The 25,065-nt window shown below is 45.7% G+C and overlaps 1 protein-coding gene across 1 annotated transcript in view; it reads left to right on the top strand.

Moving 5' to 3' along the window:
• The window catches only part of LOC109926334 (aryl hydrocarbon receptor-like), a 76,778-nt gene that overhangs the window by 42,747 nt on the left and 8,966 nt on the right, over positions 1-25,065 (top strand). Inside the window, exons 5-7 of the mRNA XM_048618866.1 lie at positions 18,826-18,983; positions 21,157-21,246; positions 23,775-23,892. Coding sequence (XP_048474823.1) covers positions 18,826-18,983; positions 21,157-21,246; positions 23,775-23,892 — 366 coding nt within the window. The remainder of the gene's footprint in view (positions 1-18,825; positions 18,984-21,156; positions 21,247-23,774; positions 23,893-25,065) is intronic.

The raw sequence follows: 25,065 nt of genomic DNA, 5'->3' as shown, positions 1-25,065 counted from the left end.
AGATCCTCAGGCAGCACCTTCCAAACCCACGACCACTTCCATCTAGAAGGACAAGGGCAGCAGATACATGGGAACACCACCCCCATGCCAGTTCCCCTCCACTCACCATCCTGACTTGGAAATATATCGCCGTTCCTCCAGTGTCACTGGGTCAAAATCCTGGAATTCCCTCCCTAAGGGGCACAGCACACAGACTGCAGCGGTCAAGAAGGCAGCTCACCCCCACCTTCTCATGGGGGCAACTAGGGACAGGGCAATAAATGCTGGGCTCAGTCAGGGACGCCCACATCCCATGGAAGGATTAAAAAGAAAAGATGCGAATGCTACTGGAGGATTTTCATTTTCAACTTCATGGTGTTGGATTTTGGACTTGCTCCCACGCTCCCATGATCATTGAGTGCTCCCCAGGCTGTCTCATTCTCTGGTTAATGTGAGCAACAAAGCGACCAGACCTGGTTCCAGTAACTGGGTGAATTGCGCCTTTTTTATTGATCTCAGGCAGTCCCAAAGCGTTATGGGTGGAACTGAGGGCAACCACAGTGGTCATGTAGACCAACTCCCAGGAGAAATGTCTGCGCACAACAAGATTCCACAAATGACAGTGAGATGAATGAGCAGCTAAAGTTTTTTTGATGGTCTCAGGGTGGCACTCTGCCAGGACACAGGGAAAAACCCCTGCTCTTTTCTTTTGCCAACAATATTGCTGGGTCATTTATTGTTACAAGGATGGACAACTGGTGCAGATTGATATCTGGTAGCATTATTTGATACTTATATTTTGCCATCCTGTGCCACTTTTGTTGCTTTTGGCTTCTAACACCACTTCCTCATTGCTTGGCGTAGATGGGCAGCTCTGAGGGATTTACAGATCATATTCCTTCATTGGCCCATATACCCTGCTGAGGTGCCAGATCTGCTTCCTGATGACCCAGCCAGGGGTTGAGGTGAGCTCACAGTGGAGGGTTGGCACTAAGGTGCATCTAGCCATGTCTTGGCACAGCATATGGGTTGTTGCCGGTTTTAATTTCGAGTGACTCTCATCTTTCCTTGAGACCATACGCCACCCCTTTAAAACATCTGCATTATGTAGAGAGTTTCTAACGGCACCGACATGAGCCCTGAGTCAGCGATGAGTTAATGCCATTTCCCCTGTGGGTATGGCTGCCAACATAGGTTAATGAAGTCGAGCTGGTGGATGTGGGCATATGGTCTGAAATGAATTGGACAATTTCCACTGAACACCGGCCTTGACCGCTTTCTGTGGCAGACTCCCCACTCACTGGGTGGAGACATCTCTCCTCATCTCAGTCCTAAATGGTCGAAGGGAGTATCCTTAAATTGAGCCCCCAGCCCAGTTCGGGAACCGTAAATAACAACCCCGTGCAGATTCAACAGCATGATATTGGAGACTGAATTGCTTAAATCGTGACCCCGGGGGTTTCATTTGATTTGACAAATTAACGGGCATGAACAGCACAAAGATCTGCTGAATGTTCTCACACAAATTGCAACTAAAGTTTCTGCAATCCATTAGGATTCGCATTGTGATAGAAAGAGAGCCTGAACACAAGGCTTGCTATGTACCCCTGTCTGAATGAGATGGCATGGCTGATTTCTATTGATTACACCCTGACCTTTTGTGGGCAAGGTGGGAGTGTGGGCACTAAAAATTATCAGAAAGAACACTGGCTCAGCCTCAACTGAGACATTGGGTGCGATAGTCCAGCTGAGGTCTAAGAAGTGTCCTAGTACTTCCTTGCTCAGGCACTCCATGCCCCTAATAATAATGCTGAGTTTACCAAGTAGCAAGTCTAATAGATCAAGTCTCCTAACAGCGAGACGCCTTCAGCAGCAGACCCTGTGCCAACTCCATGTGCCTGGCCTAATTCACTCCATGGAGTAGGCCATGCAAACGTGCTGCCTATTGGAGGATTGTATACAGCTGTGGGCCCCACATTATAGGGAAAGTTGTGAGCGCATTGGAGAGAGTGCAGAAGCGATTTACAAGAATGGTTCCAGGAATGAGAAACGTCAGCGATGAGGATAGGTTGAAGAAGTTGGGACTGTTCTCCTTGGAGAAAAGAAGGCTGAGAGGGAGATCTGTTAGAGGTTTTCAACATCATGAGCGGGAGCTGCACAGGGTAAATAGGGAGAAGCTGTTCCCACATGTAAAAGGGACAAGGACGAGAGGGGAGTGGATTGAAAGTGATGAAGCGAGGGGGATGTGAGGAGAAACATTCTCACCCAGCGAGTAGTTAGGGTGTGGAATGCACTGCCTGGAAAAGTGGGGGAGGCACGTTCCATTGAGGCATTCAAGAGGGGCACAGAAAATAGGAACAGCAGTAGGCCATTCAGCCCTTTGAGCCTGCTCCCCCATTTCAATATGATCATGGCTGGTCATCCAACTCAGTCCCTCATTCCCACTTTCTCCTATTACCTTGTGATTAATTTAATAATGAGCAAGGCTATAGGAAAAATCATGGGCTGAATGGCCTCTTTCTGTGCTGTAACACTTCAGTGATTCTGTGATTTAGTTTTGAATAAGCTTAATAGTTTTTGTGTTGACTTTTTTCATGAAGAGTGCCATATTTCTAATCTTGGTCTAGCAATCGATTACTCCTTAGGGATTAGGCTTAGTTTATTTGAAACAATAAGACGCATTACAAGTGATGAGGCAGACATTACAGCGGAGCAGCTGGTTTCCCTGGGGGGTGCATGCACACGGTCAGGTAGAGTCACAGCAATGTATGCACACAGCACATGGAGTTCTTAAAGACGAATCATCTTAAAGGCGAGGTGCACCCACAACAAAGGTGGGTGGGCTTTTGAGACCCATTCGCCTTCCACATCATTGGTGCGTGTAGGTTGACATTGGATTGCTGATCTGACATCATCGCGCCATTTCTTTTTGCAGGACCAATTCGCTTTTTGTAAAATCCAGACAGTGTGGGAGTACTTTACAAAATGAGCGCAATTTTGGGTACAATTTGATCCCGAGCCACCAATTGCACTCAGTCAAAAGCCCACACCACAGATTGGGCTTGTGTACTGTCGAGTGTAGAAAATTGAAGGATGATCTGATGTAACATTTTAAAAGGATTAAGGAATTCGATAGGGCAGATACAGAGGAGCTGTTTTCTCTGACAGAGTGCAACCTTAAAATCCAAGATAAGCCACTTCAAAAGAGAAATCAGGAAGCCCTTTCTCCAGATCTGTGGAAATCTGTCCCTTTCAAAGATTCGATAGTCATCGAAGTTTCTCAAACTTGAGATTGAGTTTTGTGGAGTGGTGGTGTTGGGACACAGGTCAACCCCAATCTCGTCGAATGCTAGGACAGGCTTGAGGGGCTAAATGGCCTTCTCCTTTGCTCTGATGCTACAGTTGAATTCCAAATGGGGTCCCTGCCAGTTTTAAGTCTGTTTGGAAGAAAGCAGAGGTCCTACTCAAAAGGCAATAAGATGAAGATCTGTGCCCAGTTTTTGTGACGTAGATAAAAGGAAAAGTTGTAATCAAGTGAAATCTTTTAGTTGGTTTGTCCATCTTGCTGGTGCAGACAGGATGTTTAGTCATCAGTAAGCATGAATGCAGATAGGTAGCCAATCCCCCTTGACAGTGCAGTGCAGTCACTAGAAGAGTATGCTATTATCTTGTTGCCAGAATCATTTCTATTCTGGCCTGCCCTACTTTTATTTTATTCATAATCCGTAAGATGGTGTCACTGACCAGGCAGCATTTATTGCCCATCCCTAATTGCTGTGAAGGTAGTTAAGAGTCAACCACATTGCTGTGGGTCTGGAGTCACATGTAGGCCAGACCAGGTAACGATGGCAGATTTCCTCCCCTAAAGGGCATTAGTGAACCACATGGGGTTACACAGTCATCATTAGACTCTTAATTCAGTTTTTTTTTAAATTGAATTCAAAATCCACTATCTGCTGTGGCAGAATTCAAACCCAGGTCCCCAGAACATTGCCTGGGTCTCTGGATTAACAGTCCGGTGATAATACCTCTAGGCCCATCACCTCCCTGTCTCCATTAATCTACATTACTCCAAAAGCAAAACGCGTCAGATGCTAAAAATCCAAGACTAAGAACAGAAAATGCTAGAAATACTCAGCAGAGCAGTCGGCATCAATGGAGCGAGAAACCAATTTAGTGTTTCAGCTCGACAGCCCTTCTTCAGCATGGCAACAAGCGAAGGTGTGTGTGGCAGGTTTTGCACAAGGGCAGAGGGAGAGAAAGTGTTGGGTGGAAGGGGGAGGCAATGGTGATGGATAAACAGAAAAGTTGGGATTATTGCAGTGTCAGAGAGTGGTGGGCAGGAGAGTTTATATATGAAAAGGGATGATTTTGTTTTTAATGCATTCATGGAGATGTAGGTGACGCTGTCTGGGCCCAGCATTTATTCTCTGTCCCTAGTTGCCCCCTTGAGAAGGTGGGGGTGAGCTGCCTTCTTGAACTGCTGCAGTCCATGTGCTGTGGGTAGACCCACAATGCCCTTAGGGAGGGAATTCCAGGATTTGGACCCAGCGACAGTGAAGGAACGGCAATATATTTCCAAGTCAGGATGGTGAGTGGCTCGGAGGGGAACTTGCAGGGGGGTGGTGTTCCCATGTCACTGGGCTTGGAAGGTACCATTGAAGGAAGATAACTGGGCAAGTGCAAAATAAAAAGATTGGTCTGGAAGGCATGGAAACAGCAAAACCATGACCAAAAATTACTTTCTGTAAAAGGCTCAGCAGGATCAATCTGATTTTCTCCTTACTTTACCTCGTCACTTGTTTTGCTCAGTTGTCTCTTCGTGTATAGATGTGGGGAACCAGGTTTCCCAGTGGAGTGAGTGAGAAAGAACGAACTGAAGCAGAAAAGAAAGAATTGTCTGGGAGTCTGTCAAATCTCTGGTGGCCTCGAATGAAAGACTGGCAGCCATTTTGCTTCAGTAAAACATTGGACTGTTTTTCCAGAGAATGCACTGAAAATGATGGAGAGGGCCTCTCAGCTTGCCCTTAGTGAGCACACCATATACCCTCCTACCCAGAGCCATGTGATCTCCTGGAAGAGGTGGAAAAATAAAAGAAGTCAGCTTAGTTCAGGAAAGAAGACTGGAAGATTTGGCCCCCTGAGGTGATTAAAATTCCAGGCCCTGCTTTATGTCACAAGTGCAAGTCTGACTTGAAGGACTACAAATGATGCTACAAGAATGGTGGTGGAGAGGTTAGGTAAGATTATACTGGTAGGTTTCTGAAGTCTGCCATGGGCAGCCCCTCTCTGGAATTTTCCGTGCCAATTAATGGCCGGCAGGCACCAAATAAAGTCGGCAGGCAAGCTATCGAAGCTGCAGACCAATCAGAGGCCTTCCAGTTTAGAAGAAGCAGCAGAATGCCACAGATAAGTGAGGATGAGAGTACTTCAAAATGGAGATTCCATTTAGGGGCGATGATGACCAAGTGGTCATGTGACTGGGCTGGTGGCCTAGATGCTCTGGTTAATGCTATTGGGACAGGGATTTAAGCCCCATCACAGCAGTAGGCGGAGTTTGAGTTCAGCGAATAATAAATCCAGAACTGAAAGCTAATCTCAGTCACGGTGACCATGACAACTATCATCAATCGCTGTGAAACCCCATTCTTTTGGGAAGGAAATCTGCCATAGTTATCTGGTCTGGCCTACATGTGACATCAGACCCACAGCAACGTGGTTGACTCTTAATCGCCCTCTGAAATGGCCCAGCAAGCCTCTCAGTTCAAGGGTAAATAGGGGTGCGCAACAAATGCTGGATGTGCACATCCACAAAAGAATAAAGAAAAGAAACCGTTCAACATTTAAAAAATTTTAGCGAAAAACAAAAGACCTCTGCAGACTGGCCACCACTGTGAGGTGGGTGTCCACAGCGTAGCCCGCAGTTGCTCATGCACCCAGGCATGCTGGGAGGTCTTTGAGGCCTACGTAAAGGGCTGCCCCTCCCACTGCTGGGAAGCTTTCTCCACTGTTGCCTGTGGAAGCCTGGAAGGAAATAGGCCTTCATTAGATTCAGCAGCTAGCTCGGATGGCCTAGCCTCAGATGGGATGAAAGGTTGCAGAACCGGAATGTCAGCTATTGGTGCTACTTTTAACACTCGGCCTTCATCAGGGCCCAAAAGCTAGCCCCTATTGAGTCTGCATGTGGCTCTGATTTTCTTTCTGGTATAGCTGTTGTAGCGGGGCCATATCGCATAGCAAAAAATAGAAGGCAAGCTTCAGAGGCTTATATTGGCAACAGGGTTAAGTAGGCCCAAGATTGTAACCATATATGGGCTCCTAATACATTGTTCCAAAGATGAATAAAGAGTCTGAGTTCAGGAATATTTTCGACAGCAGGAGGGAGTTAAATGCGACTCAGCAGCTGTCATGCAACGCAGAAATTTCCATTATCTGCATTTCTAAGTTTCAGTCGATTTCAGAGTTAAAAGTGAATTTTTCTTTTTTGGTGAGTCATAGGCTATGTTCTGGTTTTACCAAAAAAAACGATTAAAGTTCAGCCTTGTCAAAGCGATACTGAGTAGCTGTGATTGCTGAAGCCAGAGGAAAACCTCAGGCTAACCACACAGCAGTTTATCACGCTATTCAATATACCCGGAAGCTGGAAGAGATACGCGTGAGACACCTCCTACACTATGTGGGCCAGTACTGCTCGTGAAAGAAATCGATGTTTGATTTAGGTGCGATGGCTGCCTTAGGGTTTCCCTATTCTACCGCAACCGTTCAGAAACAGAATTCTTTTCTTGTCTGTGAGATTGAACAGGAACCGAAGGAGAGCCGTAGATTCTTGAGTAGATTTTGTAGCTCAGGTTGTGGATGCTGTGGTCGGTTTGTTAGTTGGCAGAAGTTTCATTCCCCTGCTGGGTAACATCATCAGTGCAGCCTCCGATGAAGCTTCGGTGTGTTTTCCCACCTGGTACTAATGATGTTACCCAGTAGGGTAATGAAACGTCTGCCAATTAACGAACCAGCTTGGCCAGCCAACCAACCACAGTAGAGTCATGCAGACCATTCTGCCCAACTTGCCTATGCCAACCAGGTTTCCCAACCTAAACTAGGCCCTCTAAATCTTTCCTATTCTTATACCTGTCCAGATGCCTTTTAAATGTTGTAACTGTACCGGCCTCCACCACTTCATCTGGCAGCTCATTCCACACATGAACCACCCTCTGTTTGAAAAAGTTGCCCCTCATATCTTTTCCCTCTCACCTTAAAAATATGACCTTTAGTTTTGGACACCCCTTTCCCTAGGGAAGAGACCTTTGCTATTCACCTTATTTATGCCCCTCATGATTTTATAAACCTCTATAAAGGTCACACCCTCAGCCTCCGACGCTTCAGGGAAAAATGTCTCAGCTTATCCAGCCTCTCCTCACAATTCAGACCCTCCAGTCTGGGTAACATCCTAGTAAATCATTTCTACACCCTTTCTAGTTTAATAATATCCTTCAGTCCTGGCAGTAGCAGAAGTTAAAATGGCTCTGGCGATATTTAGTGTATCTATTTGCCCTCTCTTTACAATTCTCTGCATGATTGGTTAGCAGTGGCATCAGTTTTCAGTCTCATGTAAGATAGAGGTTGTTTGGTCCCATTATCCCTGTCAATCACCAAATTGTTACAGTGCAGCAAGAAGCCATTCGGCCCATCGTGCCCGCACCAGCTTGTTAACTGATGCATCATTCCCTCATGCCATTCTCTTGCCCTTCACCTTTCCTTCTTCTAAATGCGAGGGAACATCACTCCAACCATCCAGCATGACCATCCCCTAGTAGGAGCAGTCTCATGACCCTTTGCGGTACCACCTCCAACATAAGCGTATTCTTCATTAAACACGGAGACCAAAGCAGCATCTGGTATTCTGGATGCAGTCTCAGAATCACTGAATTGTTACAAGAGGCCATCGTGCCTGCACCTGTTCTATCCCCTAGTACCAATCTCCTGCCTTTTCCCCATATCCCTGCACCCCGTTTCTATCCCAATAACCATCCAATGCCCCCTCTTGAATGGCTCAATGGAACCTGCCTCCCCCACATTTCCAGGCAGTGCATTCCACACCCTAACTACTCGCTGGGTGAGAATGTTTCTCCTCACATCCCCCTCGCTTCATCACTTTCAATCCACTCCCCTCACGTTCTTGTTCCTTTTACATGTGGGAACAGCTTCTCCCTATTTACCCTGTGCAGCTCCCGCTCATGATGTTGAAAACCTCCAACAGATCTCCCTCTCAGCCTTCTTCTCTCCAAGGAGAACAGTCCCAACTTCTTCAATCCATCCTCATCGCTGACATTCAAGATGGTATAACTTTCTGCTCCAAAACGACATAACAGAAAATTTAAGGACTTTTGGAGGCTCCTGTGTTTCAATGTAGCCAAACCCACAACTCGAGCTAGTTGTTAATCTCGGGTCCCTGGTGACATAAGTGAGTTACAAGCTGCCAAATTGAATATTTTGTTAAATAAATCAGTCCCTGACTTGAGAAGAGGAGTTATAATGCAGTGATCTGCCAACTGGATTTGTGTTCGTGAGCGTAGATCGTACAAGTGTTTATCCACAGCTGGGCATACTGTATGCTGGGTGATGTACAGTGGTATTATTCAAAAAAAGCCTTACAAAATCATTATGAATTCAATTGACCATACTCTGTGTGCAAAGCCAGAAAACATTAGCAATTTGAAGCTCAATGAGTGGAAATAATACACTTTGAAAACTGGTGAAATGGCACGTTTGAAATCAGGAGCCCAACCAATATTGTGAATCCCATTATAGATATTTGATACTGCCATTACAAAAACTGTTATTTCTAAGGAATGAATTGGGAGGTGGACAAAGAGCAGCAAAACAACGAGGGTCCAGCAATTTTGGTTTTTGTTTCTGATTTCCAGCATCTTCAATGCTTGGATTTTTTACTGCTAAGTAGATCCCATTGAGTTTCAATGGGCACTGGGGCCATTTCTAGTTGGCTACGTTCAATTTCCGACAGCTCTTTTCATAGATTCATAGAATTCCAACTGTGTGGAAACAGGCCATTCGGCCCGACCAGTCCAAACCGACCCTCCGCAGAGCATCCCACCCAGACCCATCCCTATCCCCCAACCCTTTCCCTGTAACCCTGCCTTTCCCATGGCTAATCCACCTAATTTACACATCCCTGGTCACTATGGGTAATTTAGCCAATCCATCTAGCCTGCACATCTTTGGACTGTTGGAGGAAACTGGAGCACCCGGAGGAAACCCACGCAGACACGGGGAGAATGTGCAAATTCCACACAGACAGTCGCCCGAGGGTGGAATCGAACAGTGAGTTGGAGGAGGCTGATAAACCTCAAAAGCATGAATTCATGCTCGACATTTCTGGGTATAAATATATGCCCTGCCATGTGAATGACACAGGCTAAGGCAAGGACACAGGGGTAATGGATATCAAAGCTACATTCGAACAAAATGAGAGACAACTGCCATTTTAATGATTTTGACAGTTTTACAATGCAAGATCACCCTCCTTTTTGCCCCCCTACCACCAAAACCACATGCAAAATAAGCCCCATTTGCAGGCAGAAAATTGTTGTGAAATTCCAAGCATTTATACCAGCAACTGAATGCAGCGATGAAACAGTATGTGTGCATCATTGAGCAGAATATTAAAAAGGATTTACAGTAAGATTAATACCACAACCCCTACACCAGGAATTGATGCTAGCTCAATATGAAAGATTTAAACCTGCCATGGGAAAGACACATCCCTCTTTCACCTGGCAAGGTCATCCAACCACAGGGATCAAATTAGACTAGTCTTAATTATAGAGTGAAGCTGCCTGAGCTCCGGCAATGTAACTATAACAGAGGCTTGAACATAATATAGGTGGGTCCACAGCTAGCCTGTTCCATGCCAGTCACTTGCGGGCCTCTTCCCCGGGCCCCCCTGCTAAGTTGCATTTGCCAACGCCGGTGAAATCCATTCACACCCAGCGTCAGCCTCGGAGGGCTGCGAACAGGAAACAAAACATGCCAGGATTCTCTCTCATTCTGCGCTCCCAATCGCAATCTGTCTATCCCCCCTGAGAGAGAGAGTTGCACTCGATTGTGAAAATGAGATGAAAAGCAAACAGAATCTAGAGATGAGCACTGCCCACCTTGCCAGTAATGCCCACATCCCGTGAATAATCTCAAAAAGCAAGGCACCGAGGAGCTTGATGCCACTGTTTTCAAGCGCTGTCTCATAGTTCAATGAAGGGAAGTCTTGTGCCATAGCAGGGTAGTGTCCCTGCATCTCACACAGAGGCTCTGAGTTCAAGTCCCATTCAAGGACTTGGTCTTGAGGAGTGTTTGATGACTGAGTTCTGACAGATTGGTCACAGAATCCTCCTAAAACTTCCCTGAAGAGCAGAACAGAGTGTACAAAGCGATGGAGGAAACTAAGTTCAACTCAAACTCACACGCGTGCCCTCTCACACGCATGCATACACACAGACTCTCACCCACACTCACTCACAAATAATGCACATGTGCATGCACACAAACTGACTCACACACACGCACTCTCAAACACTCATGTACTCTCACACAAACTCTCTCACACGCACACACTCATTCACTAATACACATACAGACCCAGACACACACACAAACACCTTCTCCCACTCACACACACGCAAACATGTGCGCACACACACATGCAGACATTCCCATAGACTCTCTCTCTCTCTCTCTCGCACACACACACACAAATACACGCATAAACTTACTCACTCTCTCACACACACACACACACACACACACACACATATACACTCACTCTCCTGCACACACTCACTCACACTCTCACACGCACTGACTCTCACTTCTTCTCACTTCCTCACACACACGTACTCACTCTCTCACACACATACACACAGACTCATGCACAGACACGCACACACTCTCTCTCTCACACACACACACACCTACAGACTCACACACATTCTCACAAACACATACACACTCTCACACACAAACACACATGTACTCAGATACACACACGCACACAGACTCTGACACACGCAGACTCACACCCACACACAGACACATACACACACACACGCATGTGCACAGACACGCACGCACGCATGCACTCACACACTCTCAAACAAGAGAGAGGCGATGGCCTAATGGTATTATCGCTGGACTGTAAATCCAAAGATCCAGGTAAAGTTCTGGGGACCTGGCTTCAAATCCTGTCATGGCAGATGGTGGAATTTGAATTCTACAAAAATATCTGGAATTGGATCTGGAATCTGGACTGTGTATCCATTTCCAATTGTTGGAAAAACCCATCTGGTTGAGTAATGCCCTTTAGGGAAGGAAACTGCCATCCTTACCCTGGTCTGGGCCTACAAGTGACTCCAGACTCACAGCAATGTGGTTGACTCTGAACCGTCCTCTGGGCAATTAGGGATGGGCAATAAATGATGGGCCTAGCCAGTGATGCCCTCATCCCGTTAATGAATAAAGGGAAAAAGAATACACTCTCACACACACACAGAATTCATAGGTGTTACTCCCTTCACACATCTGCCAACTGACAAAACTCTACAAGCTCATTGATACTATTCAAGCTGTAACTCAGTGTCCTCTCTGCAACAAGCTGTTCTGTGGAATTCTTTACCCCAGAGGGCTGTCGAGGCTGTGTCATTAAGTATATTCAAGGCTGAGAGAGACAGATCTTTAATCAGGAAGGGAATCAAAGGCTATGGAGGAAAAGGCAGGAAAGTGGACTTGAAGATGATCAGATCAGCCATGATCTCATTGAATGGCAGAACAGCCTCGATGGGCTGAATGGCCTATCTCTTATGGTCTTAAGTGAGGTAAGTGCTTGGATCTGGGGATAGGTTCTGGAGTTGGCCAGAGAGCAGATTCCATTAGACTTGGCATATGTCACGTGTCTGGATACATGACCGATGACAGAGTTAAGGCACCCCTACGTTACAGTGACCATAACATGACTGAATTTTACATCCAGTTTGAAAAGGAGAAGGTTGGGTCTAATGTACTATTGGATCTTGAATCCTAATGACTCTAGGATGTTGAGAAACTTGAAAGGGTTCAGAAAAGATTTACAAGGATGTTGCTGGGGTTGGAGGGTTTAAGCTGCAGGGAGAGGCTGCATAGACGGGGGCTATATTCCCTGGAGCGTCAGAGGCTGAGGGGGTGACCTTATAGAAGTGTATAAAATCATGAGGTGCACGGAGAGGGTAAATAGACAAGGTCTTTTCCCCCAGGGGTAGGGGAGTCCAAGACTAGAGGGCATAGGTTTAAGGTGAGAGGGGAAAGATATAAAAGGGACTTGAGGGGCAACTTTTTCACGCAGAGGGTGGTGCGTGTATGGAATGAGCTGCCAGAGGAAGTGGTGGAGGCTGGTACAATGACAACATTTAAAAGGCATCTGGATGGGTATATGAATAGGAAGGGTTTAGAGGGATATGGGCCAAATGCTGGCAAATGGGACTAGATTAATTTAGGATATCTGGTCGGCATGGACGAGTTGGACAGAAGGGTCTGTTTCCATGCAGTATATCTCTATGACTGTATGACTCAGAGTCTGCTGTATCAGCAGATTTTTAGGTTGGATTCCCTTCTTCCTGCTTCTAAATACCTGACGGATTAGTTGCAGAAGATAGCAGCTACTTCCTCTGATTACTGCTGTTAAACTGACTAAATTGACAGTTCAGTAACCCTTGACCTGTTCTGAATGACAAGTATTGACAACCTTGCAACAAGCCCTGCCCTTGTTGCTGAGCAACATCGAATGTAACTAATGTTTTGGACCAATCAAATGTAGCAAGCCCTAAAAAAAATTTACCTGTCCCTTGAATTTTACAATGTTCCTGGTTGCTGATTTGCATAATCCAAAATGGATTTCAGAACAGGATTTAATCACATAGGAAACACCTTTTTTTTATAACAAAACAGAAAATACTGGAAATATACAGCATATCAGACGGTATCTGTGGTGAGAGAAACAGAATTAATATTGAGTTTAGGAGTTGGAAGGTCATGTTGCAGCTGTGCTGGACATTGGTTAGGGCCACTTTTGGAATACTGTGTTCAATTCTGGTCTCCCTGCTATAAGAAGGATGTTGTGAAACTTGAAAGCGTTCAGAAAAGATTTACAAGGATGTTGCCGGGGTTGGAGGGTTTAAGCTACAGGGAGAGGCTGAATAGGCTGGGGCTATTTTCCTTGCAGCATCGGAGGCTGAGGGGTGACCTTATAGAGGTTTATAAAATCATGAGGGGTATGGATAGGATGAATAGCCAAGGTCTTTTCCACTGTGTGGGGAGTCCAAAACTAGAGGGCATAGGTTTAAGGTGAGAGGAGAAAGATTTAAAACGGATCTAAGGGGCAACTTTTTCATGCAGAGGTTGGTGCATGTTTGGAATGAGCTGCCAGAGGAAGTGGAGGAGGCTGGTACAATGACAACATTTAAAAGGCATCTGATGGGTACATGAATAGGAAGGGTTTAGAGGGATATGGGCCAAATGCTGGCAAATGGGACTAGATTAATTTAGGATATCTGGTCGGCACGGACGGGTTGGACCGAAGGGTCTGTTTCTGTGTTGTACAGCTCTATGACTCTATTTCAGGTTGTGATCCTTCTCCCTCCACAGATAACTGCCTGACCTGCTGAGTATTTCCAGCATTTTCTGCTTTTATTTCAGATTTCCAACATCTGCAGTGTTTTGCTTTTGGACGACTTGTACTTGCGTTGTATATCACATTTTTAAAAAAAAAATTCTCTGATGGGATGTGTGCCCAGCATTTATTGCCTCGTCCCTAGTTGCCCCTTGAGAAGGTGATGGTGAGCTGTCTCCTTGAACTGCTGCAGTCCATGTGCTGTAGACAATGGATACTGTGCAGTGTCCAGCAAATGTAGTAGCTAGTTTGTGCTATAAACCCCAAACTCCCCACAGATATCAGTCAGATGAACGAACAGCTCATGTGCCTGTTTTTTTCTCTGTGAAGTTAGTCGAGTGAAGAATATTGGCCAGGTAATGCAATGATTCTTGTTAAGAGCTGAAGAATCTTGAACATCTACCAGACCAGACAGAGGAGACGTTGATCTAACATTGTAAACGGAGAGCGGTGCCTCTGAGATGGAAACATAAGTGCTACCAGTTGTGCTAGATTCAGATAACCAGCTCAAAGTTGTATTGTTATTTTGAAGTCTTATATGCTTTGCTGGCCTCAGCCAGTGATTTATAAGTGATTTCCATCTCCTCAATGTCCCAGCTAATGATCAAGTTGTAAGCAGTAGTAGTATGTTATAAGGGAGATACAGCAGTGTGGTGGAAATCTAGTGGCCCAGGCTAATGCTCTAGGGTATATGGGTTCAAATCCCACCATAGAATTTAAGTTTAGAGAATAAATCTGGAATTGAAAGCTAACCCCAATAATGATGACCAACACAACTACCATTCATTAAATAAAAACCCGAAAGAACTGCGGATGCTGTAAATCAGAAACAAAAACAGAAATTTCTGGAGAAGCGCAGCAGGTCTGGCAGCATCCGTGGAGAGAAATCACCCTTCTGAGGAAGGGTCACTGGATCCAAAATGTTAACATGGACTGCAGCGGTTCAAGAAGGCAGCTCACTACCATCTTCTCCAGGGCAATTAGAGATAAGCGACTAATTCTGGCTCAGCCAGCGATGCTTGCGTTCCATATAAGCATTTTTTAAAAAGTCATTATATTTCACTCTCTCTGTTGTCACAATAAAAAAAAAATCATATTCGTGAGCTTGAATACATCACTAAGATGCTGTTGTGTGCTGGTCATATTGCTTCCCAAAGTTGAGTATTAATGGTAAAAACTTGACCGGAATATCTGTTTGTGCTGAGTGTTTGTGTGCACAATCACTCCCATATCATCAGAAGCTGTTTGACATCAAGTTGGTGGGCACCGAGTGACATTGTAGGAGACTGGAAGCTATTTCGTAACTGCATTTTGTGTCAGAAGGAAGCACCTATTTTAAGAGACAAGTGCGTGAAAACAACCTATTTCCTTTTTGACACCTAACAGTAAATTGCTGAGGTTTTGGAGTAGACCCGTAGCTCGGGTTGTGGGTGTTGAGGTTGGTTGGCTCGCTGAGCTGGTTTGTTGTTCCGCGGACGTTCCGTTACCGCGCTTGGTAACATCCTCAGTGCAGCCTCTGATGAAGCGTCGCTGTGTTTTCCCGCCTGGCTTTTAAACTCTGGGGTCCGTTGCGATGGATTGCCTCATTTCCAGGTTTCCTCCGTAGTGGAATGTATATGGGGTTGAGTTCAATGTGTTTATTAATAGCCTGCTTCGTGGAGTGCCATGCTTCCAAGAATTCTCGTGCTTGTCTCTGCCTAGCCTGTCCCAGGATCTTGGTGTTGTCCCAGTCGAAGTGGTGGTTCTCCTTGTCCATGTGGATTGAGATGAGTGAGTGTTGATCGTGTCTTTTTGTAGCCAGTTGGTGTTCATGTACTCTTGTTGTTAGTTTCCTTCCTGTTTGTCCGATGTAGTGTTTCTCGCAGTCTCTGCAGGGGATCTTGTAGATGACATTGGTCCTGTCCATGGCGGGGAGTGGGTCTTTAGTTCGGGTGAGCACTTGTTGTAGGGTTGATGTGGGCTTGTGTGCCACTCTGATGCCCAGCGGTCGTAGAAGTCTTGTGGTGAGTTCTGACGTGTTCCTGATGTAGGGGAGTGTGATGAGTGTGTCAGGGCATGTAGAATCTTTCTGATGCTGTTCCTGTAGGCATCTCCTGACCCAGTTCTTTGGATATCCATTATCCTTGAACACTTGGAAGAGGTATTCTTCTTCCTCTTGGCATTGTTCCATGTTGCTGCAGTGTGTTGCTGCCCTTTTAAATAGTGTTCGCACGCAGCTTCGTTTGTGTGTGCTGGGATGGTTACTATTGAAGTTCAATACCTGGTCTGTGTGTGTGGCTTTTCGGTGTACTTTCGTTTGCAGTTCCCCATTTGTCTTGCGCTCTACCATGACGTCCAGGAATGGGAGTTGTTTGTTCTTCTTCTCCTCTCTGGTGAATTTTATTCCGGTGAGGGTGTTGTTTATGAGTTTGTGTGTCTCTTCTAATTTGGTCCGTTTAATGATGACAAAGGTGTCGTCTACGTAGCGTATCCATAGTTTAGGTTGGATTTGCGGAAGGGCAGTCCTTTCCAGTCTTTGCATCACTGCTTCTGCTATGAGTCCGGAGATAGGCAATCCCATGGGTGTCCCGTTGATTTGCTCGTATGTTTGGCCTTTGAAGGTGAAGTGGGTGGTCAGGCATAGGTCCAGTAGTTTAAGCATTGTGTCCTTGGAGATGATTTCACTGGGGTCGTGTTCTCGTTCAAGTAGTGTTGTCATTGCTGGCATCATTCCCAGTTGAAATGTTACAGATTCTTGGTGGAGTAAAATTCTGTAGGACTGAATGAGAAGTGTCTTGGTCCATTGAATACAATTGTTTCCAACTGTTGTATTTTTTTTTCTAAACCAACTGTTCGTAACTGTCGTATACCCAAACAAAAGAGAGAAATGGTTATTCTTAGCCAAACTAATGAGTCTGTAACATGTGGGAGGATACAGTGCAATCCTAGCTCTTGGGTACATTTTACATTTGTGAAGGCACCTTCTCAATGTATTCATAGGAACACTCTGCTACAACCTTTGGTAGTTTTGTTATTTCAATGATACATTAGTGTGCATTTATATAGTGCCAGTGATGCCAAGAAAATGGCCTTTAGAGCTTCACAGAAGGGTGATTGAGCAGGAATTGACACAGCGCACAAGGAGCTATTGGGAGCAATCCAAAGCTTGCTAAGAGATGGATTTTAAGGATGGTCTTGGAAGAAGGTGAAGAGACAGGGAGGTCTACGAAAGGACTTCTAGATAACATTGTTGTCAAAAGCAGGGCAATTTGCCCAATGTATTTCAATCAGATTCCAGTGTGAGGTTCCTAGCCGGTGCTCTCCTCCATCTATGAGGAGGAGGCCAATTTAAACTCCGTCTGAAGTTCAACTGGGCTTAATAGTAATCTACCCCAAAAACTTGGGAGGTTAATTGCCCTAAACATATAGGAGAAGGAAGGAGAGGTCCTCGAGAAAATGGAATGAAATACTGCTAGAATTTTCTTTCAATGTCAGTTAATGGTTCCTGGAGTTACGTGTACAGTTTCTCCACATGTGCATTTGTTAATCTGGTCCCCTTCAGATCCTTTGTCCCTCTGAAATGGCCCAGCAAGCTACTCAGCTCAAGGGTAGCTAGGGACGGGGCAATAAATGCTGGCCAGTCAGCGATGCCCATGTCCCAATAGTGAATAAAGGAAACGCGCCTAAGGTATCTGATAGAGGGTTTCAAAATCATGCACAGAGTAGATCGGGAGAAGCTGTTCCCATTCATAAAAGGACCAAGAATGAGAGGAGTGTAAATTTAAAGTGATGGACAGATGAAGCGAGGGTGACGTGAGGAGAAACATTCTCACCCAGCGAGTAGTTAGGGTGTGGAATGCACTGCCTGGAAATGTGGGGGAGGCAGGTTCCATTGAGCCATGCAAGAGGGGCACTGAATGGCTATTTAGATAAAAACAGATTATAAGGGTGAAAGGGGGGGTTGGAAGGCAGGAAATTGGCTCAAGGTAACGCGCTCATTTGAAGAGCTGGTGCAAGCACAATGGGCCGAATGGCCTCTTCCTGCACCATAAGGCTTCTGTAATATTCATGTAAAACTCAGGGATTCTAAGTCTGAATTTTCGGGCAAAAAGTAGACAGGTCGACTTTTACACAAGAAGGGATTGAAACCCCATCCTCTCCAATTAACGTGCTATCACAGAGTTGCCACGTTGGACACTGTTCCCATCAAAGCTGTGCCCTCAAAAATAGTGCAAAGGGAACCCAAAGTTTTTTTTTTATTCATTCATGGGATGAGGGCATCACTAGCCAGGCCAGTATTTATTGCTCATCCCTAATTGCCCAGAGGGCAGTTAAGAGTCAACCACATTGCTGTGGGTCTGGAATCACATGTAGGCCAGACCAGGTAAGGATGGCTGTTTCCTTCCCTAAAGGACATTAGTGAACCAGATGGGTACAAGGAGCTGAAGAGCTGCCTTTAGTGGTGCGTTACTGAGCAAATCCTATCAAGTAGCTTTACATCAGGCCAAGTTCCATTTCAGCAGCGAGGGAGTGGGAAATACTTTGGGATTTTTTTGTGAGTAAAACCTGAAGGTTGACCTATACCCAAGAGGGACTAAAAAGCAAGGAAATATAGTCAATGAATACTAGTTCCCCTTTTCTTCTCCCAGAAATGTTCCCCTCCAATGAATGTACTTGCTTTCAGCTCAGCGTTCTCATCTGTCTGGCTGCAATTAGCCTGAGGCCCTGATAGATGTCTATTAAAGAGAAACAAGTTGGTTACTTATTCATGTGTGTTGAGTACGGCTGACCAGGAGACTCCTGGGCAGCTTGGAAGGATAAACAGGCCAGTTGGAAAGCCTGTGTGTGACTGTGTTAGCAACACTCCTTCCAGCATCAGCATGTCATCGAGTCGGACTTGAACTTGATCTGAGTCTTTGGGTTTGAGGCAAAGCTGTGAGCCCTTCCTCACTGCTCTGGCACTCATCCAAATAGCACGCTATCCACAAACCTTGATTTTATGTGGTTCATGTTTCAAGCAGCCTGAAGCTCTGGCTAAATGGGCAATGAATCTCACCCAGAGTTGTGGCGGGTTATTTTGCTTGACTTGGTAGAAGACTGGGGCTTTCTCTAAATTTGGACTTTCGCCTTATCTTTCTGACTTGTCTTTCTGGCGTTTGGAGCAATTCTCACTAAATGTTGTTCTTGTGATTGTCTTGCAGCTACTTTGGGGCAACGGAAGAGATGCCCACCCGCAGAGCAGGCCAACAATGCCAGGCTGGACTGGCAGCTGCCAAACCATGGCAATATAATACTGTCCGAAGGGGAACTGCTCCTACAGGTAAAGGAAATTAGTGAGGATTTGCTTCTGTGCCGTTTTTATTTTTTCTAATTCATTCATGGGATGTGGGCATCTCTGGCTGGGCCCAACATTTATTGCCTGTCCCTAGTTGCTCTTGGATAGAACTGCTTGGCCATTTCAACAGGCAGTTAAGAGTCAACCACATTGGTGTGGGTCTGGAGTCACATGTAGGCCAGACCAGGTGAGGATGGCAGATTTCCCTCGCTAAAGGGCATGAGTCAGTTAGATGCGTTTAATGACAATGAACAGTGAGACTTTTTAATTCCTGATACTTATTCAATTCAAATTCTACCATCTGCTGTTGTGTGATTCAAACTAGGGTCCCCAGAGCATTACCTAGGTCTAATTATAAAGAGGAAAGGCTGGAAAGGCTGGGCCTGTATCCTCTGGAGTTTAGAAGAGTTGGAGGTGACTTAATTGAAACATATAAAATCCTGAGGGGACTTGACTGGGTGGATATGGAAAGGATGTTTCCTCTTGTGGGACAATCTAGAACATGGGGTCATAGTTTAAAAATAAGGGGGTGCCCATTTAAGACAGAAATGAGGGAACATTTTTTTCTCCCTGAGGGTTGTGAGTCTTTGGAATTCCTTTCCTCAAAAAGCAGTGGATGCAGATTCTTTCAATATTTTTAAGGCAGAGGGAGATAGATTCTTAACGACCAAAGGGGATGGAAGATTATCGGGGGATATACAGGAACGTAGAGTTGAGGTTAAAATTGGATCAGCCGTGGTCGTAATGATTGGTGGAAAAAAAGAGTGGCCTGCCCTTGTTGCTTGTTTGTATGAAAATGCCACTAGGCCTTTGCCTCGACAATTTCTTCAGGCATCTATCTGGACACCTCAGCTGGAAGGAAGGGAATGGTGGATATGGGGGTCCTAACATGAGCAGAAAGGGCCTTGGCTTCAGAATAGAGGGTGGCGTGTCCAGTGTGGTACTGAGGGAGTGCTGCGCTGTCAGAGGGGATGAGATGTTATACTGAGGTGCCCAGTTACCCTCTTGGGCACGCACAAAAGATCTGAAGTCTTGACCGAAAGAAGTGGAAGAAGACCTTCACAGTTTTTTTTTGGCCAACATTAACCCCCCCCAAAAAGGAACCCCACTAAATACAGGATTGATTAGCCATTTTTTTTCATTTACGATTTGTGTGGTCTTGCAGACTGCAAATAGACTGCAGCATTTGTGTGTACACACCAACAGTGATGACACAGCAAAACAGAATTCATTGGTTGCCTTTTGGATGTGCAAGGTGCAATACAAATACAAGTTTTTGCTTTCTTTCTAAAAAGAGATAGTGCTCTTTTGAGACTTGGCAGATAAGTGTGAGATGATGCACTTTGGCAGGAAGAATAGAGAAGGTGAATATTGTTTAAATGGAGAAAGAGTTCTGAGAGATTTGGGAATCGCAAAAAGCTGGTATCCAAGTTCAGTGAGTAATAGGGAAGGCAAATGGAATGCTGGCCTTTATTTCAAAGGGAATGGAGTATAACAATAGGGAGGATTTGCTAACACTATACAATGCACTAGTCAGGCCACAGCTGGAATACTGTGAACAGTTTTGGGCTCCTTATCTAAGGAAAGATATCCTGACATTAGAGGCAGTTCAGAGAAGATGCACAGAAGATCCCAGATATGGAGGGACCGTCTGATGAGGAGATGTTGAGTAGGTTGGGCCTGTACTCATTGGAGTTTAGAAGAATGAGAGGCGGCCTTTTTGAAACATACAAGACTCTTAGGGGGGCTTGGCCGGGAAGATAGGGAGAGGTTGTTTCTCCTTGTGGGAGAGTCTAGGACCACATGGTATAATCTCAGGATAAGGGGTTACACATTGAAGACAGAGATGGGGAGGAATTTCTTCTCTCAGAGGGGAGTGAATCTGTGGAATTCTTTATCGCAGAGGGCCGTCGAGGCTGGGTCATTAAATATATCCAAGGCTGAGATAGACAGCTTTTTAATCAGGAAGGGTTATGGAGGAAAAGGTAGGAAAGTGGGGATGCTGCCAGACCTGCTGAGATTTTGCTTCAATTTCTGTTTTAGTTTCTGATTTCCAGCATCCGCAGTTCTTTCAGTTTTTTAAAAAAAATTATTGCAAATGAAATAACCGGTTGAGAGATCTGTTTGCCTAAAGGTTTTAATATCTGTGTGTTTCCAGGCGCTGAATGGCTTTGTCCTGGTGGTGACTACAGAAGGTGACATCTTCTATGCATCTCCCACCATTCAGGAATATGTGGGATTCCATCAGGTCAGTGCTGGGGCAAATGATGAGAGCCAGTGCCTAACCACTTTCAGTCCCGACTAACGCATTGGGGATGGGGAGGGGGTGGCCGTTCTCGCCTTGTGGAGGGCATAAGTCACGGCCCACCGGCTGGAATGATTTGAATGGGCAGCGCGCAACTTCGATAATGGGCAGGCAATCTGCTCAACCAGTTTGGTGCCCAGATGGCCAAGCTGGAAAGAACCCACATGGTCATCAGATATCGAACAGGGGATCGACAGTTGTGCGTAATAAAGCGAAATACAGCAGATGCTTAAAACCTGAGATAAAACCGGATATCCCTAGTCTTCTGTGGAGAGAGAAAAACACTGAGCGTTTCAGCTTGTGTTATCGTTCATCAGAGTTGAATGGAAGAATTGAGAACGTTTGATGTTTTGTAGGCTTCAGCCAGTAATCAGAAAAGCTAATAGAATGTTCTGTTGTATTGTGAGGGGAACTGAATGCAAGTTCAGTTATCCAGGACGTGCATCAGTTGTCCAAGACATTGGTGAGACTACATCTGGAGAACTGTGCACAATACTGGTTACTGTACTTACAGAAGGTGTTAATGCATTGGAAACAGTTCAGAGAAGGTTTACTGGACTAATACCTGGAATGAGTGGATTGTCTTATAAGGAAAGGCTAGTCAGGATCCTCTGGAGTTTAGAAGAGTCATAGAATCCCTACAGTGCAGAAAGAGGCCGTTCAACCAATTGAGTCTGCACTAACCCTCCGAGGAGCATCCAAACCCACCTCCCCACTCTATCCATGTATTTAGCATGACCAATCCACCAAATCTGCACATCTTTGGGCTGTGGGAGGAAACCGGAGCACCCGGAGGAAACCCACGCAGACACGGGGAGAATGTGCAAACTCCACACAGACAGTCACCTGAGGGTGGAATCAAACCCAGGTCCCTGGCGCTGTGAGGCAGGAGTGTTAACCACTGAGCCACCGTGCCGCTTGAGTCATAAGTACATTAATTGAAACAGATAAGATCCTGAGAGGATAGGGTGGCTGTTGAAAGGATGTTTCCTCTTGTGGGAGAATCTAGAATGTGGGTCATTGTTTAAAAGTAAGGAGGTGCCCATTTAAGACAGAAGTGAGGAAACTTTTTTTTCTCTCTGAAGCTTGTGAGTCTTTGGAATTCCTTTCCTTAGAAGGCAGTGGATGCAGAATCTTTCAATATTTTTAAGGCAGAGGAAGATAGATTCTTGATTGCCAAGGGGACGGAAGATTATTGGGGGATATGCAGGGATGTAGAGTTGAGGTTAAAATCAGATCAGCCATGATCTGATTGAATGGCAGAACGGGCTCAAACGGCCGAGTGGCTGACTCTTGTTTGTATGTTTGTTTATATGTTCATAACTCCGACAATCTGAAGCCCAAAGAGGCCTCTGTACAACTCGCTGACGGTGGAAAGAGACGATCTGTGTGATGGTTTATGCTGGCTGGGATCTCCTGTATTGAGGCAGGTCATTCGAATGAAAATGGAATGCTTGTGGGCATCCACAGGGCATTGGGTTGGCTGGGCGGGTTGGTTCACATTTTGGGCACTGGTAACATGATACTGAAGAGCTTCCTTCTTAAACTCTCAGAGCTGGGTGCTCTCTTCCTGAGACTGCGTGCAGCAAGGGAGTTGCAAACGTGGACGGTTGAGTGGCAAGTTGGGCTAAAGTGGTCCATCGAACATAGGCTGCACCAAATTGGCCGAGCCATCATGGTGAAAGGTTCTGTGCACTTTTTACACCCCCCTAACTCCTAACCATCTCACAGCCGTGGAATCTGCTTGGAGAGGTCAGATCATCCACCACAAACCCTGGGTTGATGAGGGACTAATGTCCCTGAGAAAATTCCACTCTGATTTTTAACCCGCCTCCCTATATTTCATGCTCGCTCTGCCCCCTCGTCTTTGTCTTGTTAGCTCTGATGCCTATTAGATCGTAAGGCCATAAGATATAGGAGAAGAATTACACCATTTGGCCTATTGAATCTATTCCATCATTCAATCATGGCTGATATGTTTCTCAACCCCATTCTCCTGCCTTCTTCCCATAACCCTTGATCCACTGATCAACCAAGAACCTATCTATTTCTATCTTAAATAAGCTCAATGACTTGGCCTCCACAGCCCTCTGCAGCAATGAGTTCCATACAGTCACACCCTCTGGCTGAAGAAATGCCTCCTCAACTCAGTTCTAAAGGGTCGTCCTTTCAATCTGAGGCTTTGCCCTCAGCTCCTAGTCTCTCCTACTTGTGGAAACATCTTCTTCACATCCACTCTCTCCAGGCCTCTCAGTATTCTCCAAGTTTCAATCAGATCCCCCGCCTCATCCTTCTATCGAGTGCTGACCCAGAGTCCTCAACTGCTCCTCATATGACAAGCCCTTCATCCCCGGGCTCATTCTCGTGAACCTCCTCTGGACCCCCTCCAACACCAGCATGTCCTTCCTCAGATATGGGGCCCAAAACTGCTCTCAATATTCCAAATGGTAATATTGTCCTCTCTGTTGTAGACTGCTGTTATGCACCAGCCCGTGTATGAACTGCTTCATCCTGAAGATCGCGATGAGTTTCAGCGCCAGTTGCATTGGGCACTGGACCCAGTGCCACGCTCCAACATGGCACAGTCGGGTAAGTCGATGCGTTGTAAGATAGGCGAAGTGTTTGTTGCTCTTTAGAGTTAGGGGTGATTGGGAGATGGTTTGCTGGAAATCTCTTGGGGGTTAGATTTCCCACTCTCCAGCTGTGGCAACTTAGACGATGCTTAGTGCCAGGATCAGCAACTATGCAAAATGCAGCAGGAGGCCTGTCCGCTCTTCACGATCTCCTGTTTTTATTTGGGGATGGGGCTGAGGGGGTTGCTGGTGGAGGCATTGGATGGCCTGACATCCTTGGGCCTAGTGGGGCCCTTGTCTGGACCATTAAAATGGCATCATCCTACCCGACTGCTATTTTACCTGGGGTAGGGGGTGGCTCATGAGAGCAGGTACGCTGTAAGCTTTTACAGCCTGGGCGTGTGTCAGGCAAGAGGTGGGAGCCGAGGCTAGCTGCATTTGGAGGGTCCACATACTCACTGAAAGCACCCACCCCCTCCTTAAGAACCAAGATCATACCACTCTTTAACCCTCCAACCCCACACTTAGGTTGTAGAGCTCTGAGGTGCAGAGAGATCTGGGTGTCCCAGTACATGAATCACAGAAGGTTAGTTTGCAGGTACAGCAAGTAATCAGGAAAACTCATAGAACGTTATGTTGCATTGTGAGGGGAATTGAATGCAAGAGTAGGGAGGTTACGCTTCAGTTATACAGCACCACGTCTGGAGTAGTGTACAGTAGTGGACACTGTATGTACAGAGGGGCGTTAATGTGTTTGAAACAGGTCAGAGAAGATTTACTAGACTAATACCCAGAACAAGCAGATTGCCTTATGAGGAAAGGTCGGGCATGTATCCTCTGGAGTTTAGAAGAGTCAAAGATGACTTAATTGAAACATATAAAACCCCGAGGGGACTTGACTGGGTGAATGTGGAAAGGATGTTTCCTCTTGTGGGAGAACCTAGAACTGGGGGTCATCATTTAAAAATAAGGGGGTGCCCATTTAAAACAGAGAAGAGGAAATGTTTTTTTCTCTCTTAGGATTGTGAGTTTTTGGAATTCCTTTCCTCAAAAGGCAGTGGATGCAGAATCTTTCAATGTTTTTAAGGCAGAGGGAGATAGATTCTTAACAACCAAGGGAATGGAAGATTATTGGGGGATATGCAGGAATGGAGAGATGAGGTTCAAACCAGATCAGCCATGGCCTTAT

The sequence above is a fragment of the Rhincodon typus genome, chromosome 41 (genome assembly GCF_021869965.1).
Source record: "Rhincodon typus isolate 14 chromosome 41, sRhiTyp1.1, whole genome shotgun sequence".
NCBI lineage: Eukaryota > Metazoa > Chordata > Chondrichthyes > Orectolobiformes > Rhincodontidae > Rhincodon > Rhincodon typus.
The sequence above is the reverse complement of the archived record's forward strand: the minus strand, read 5'-3'. Positions and strand labels throughout refer to the sequence as shown.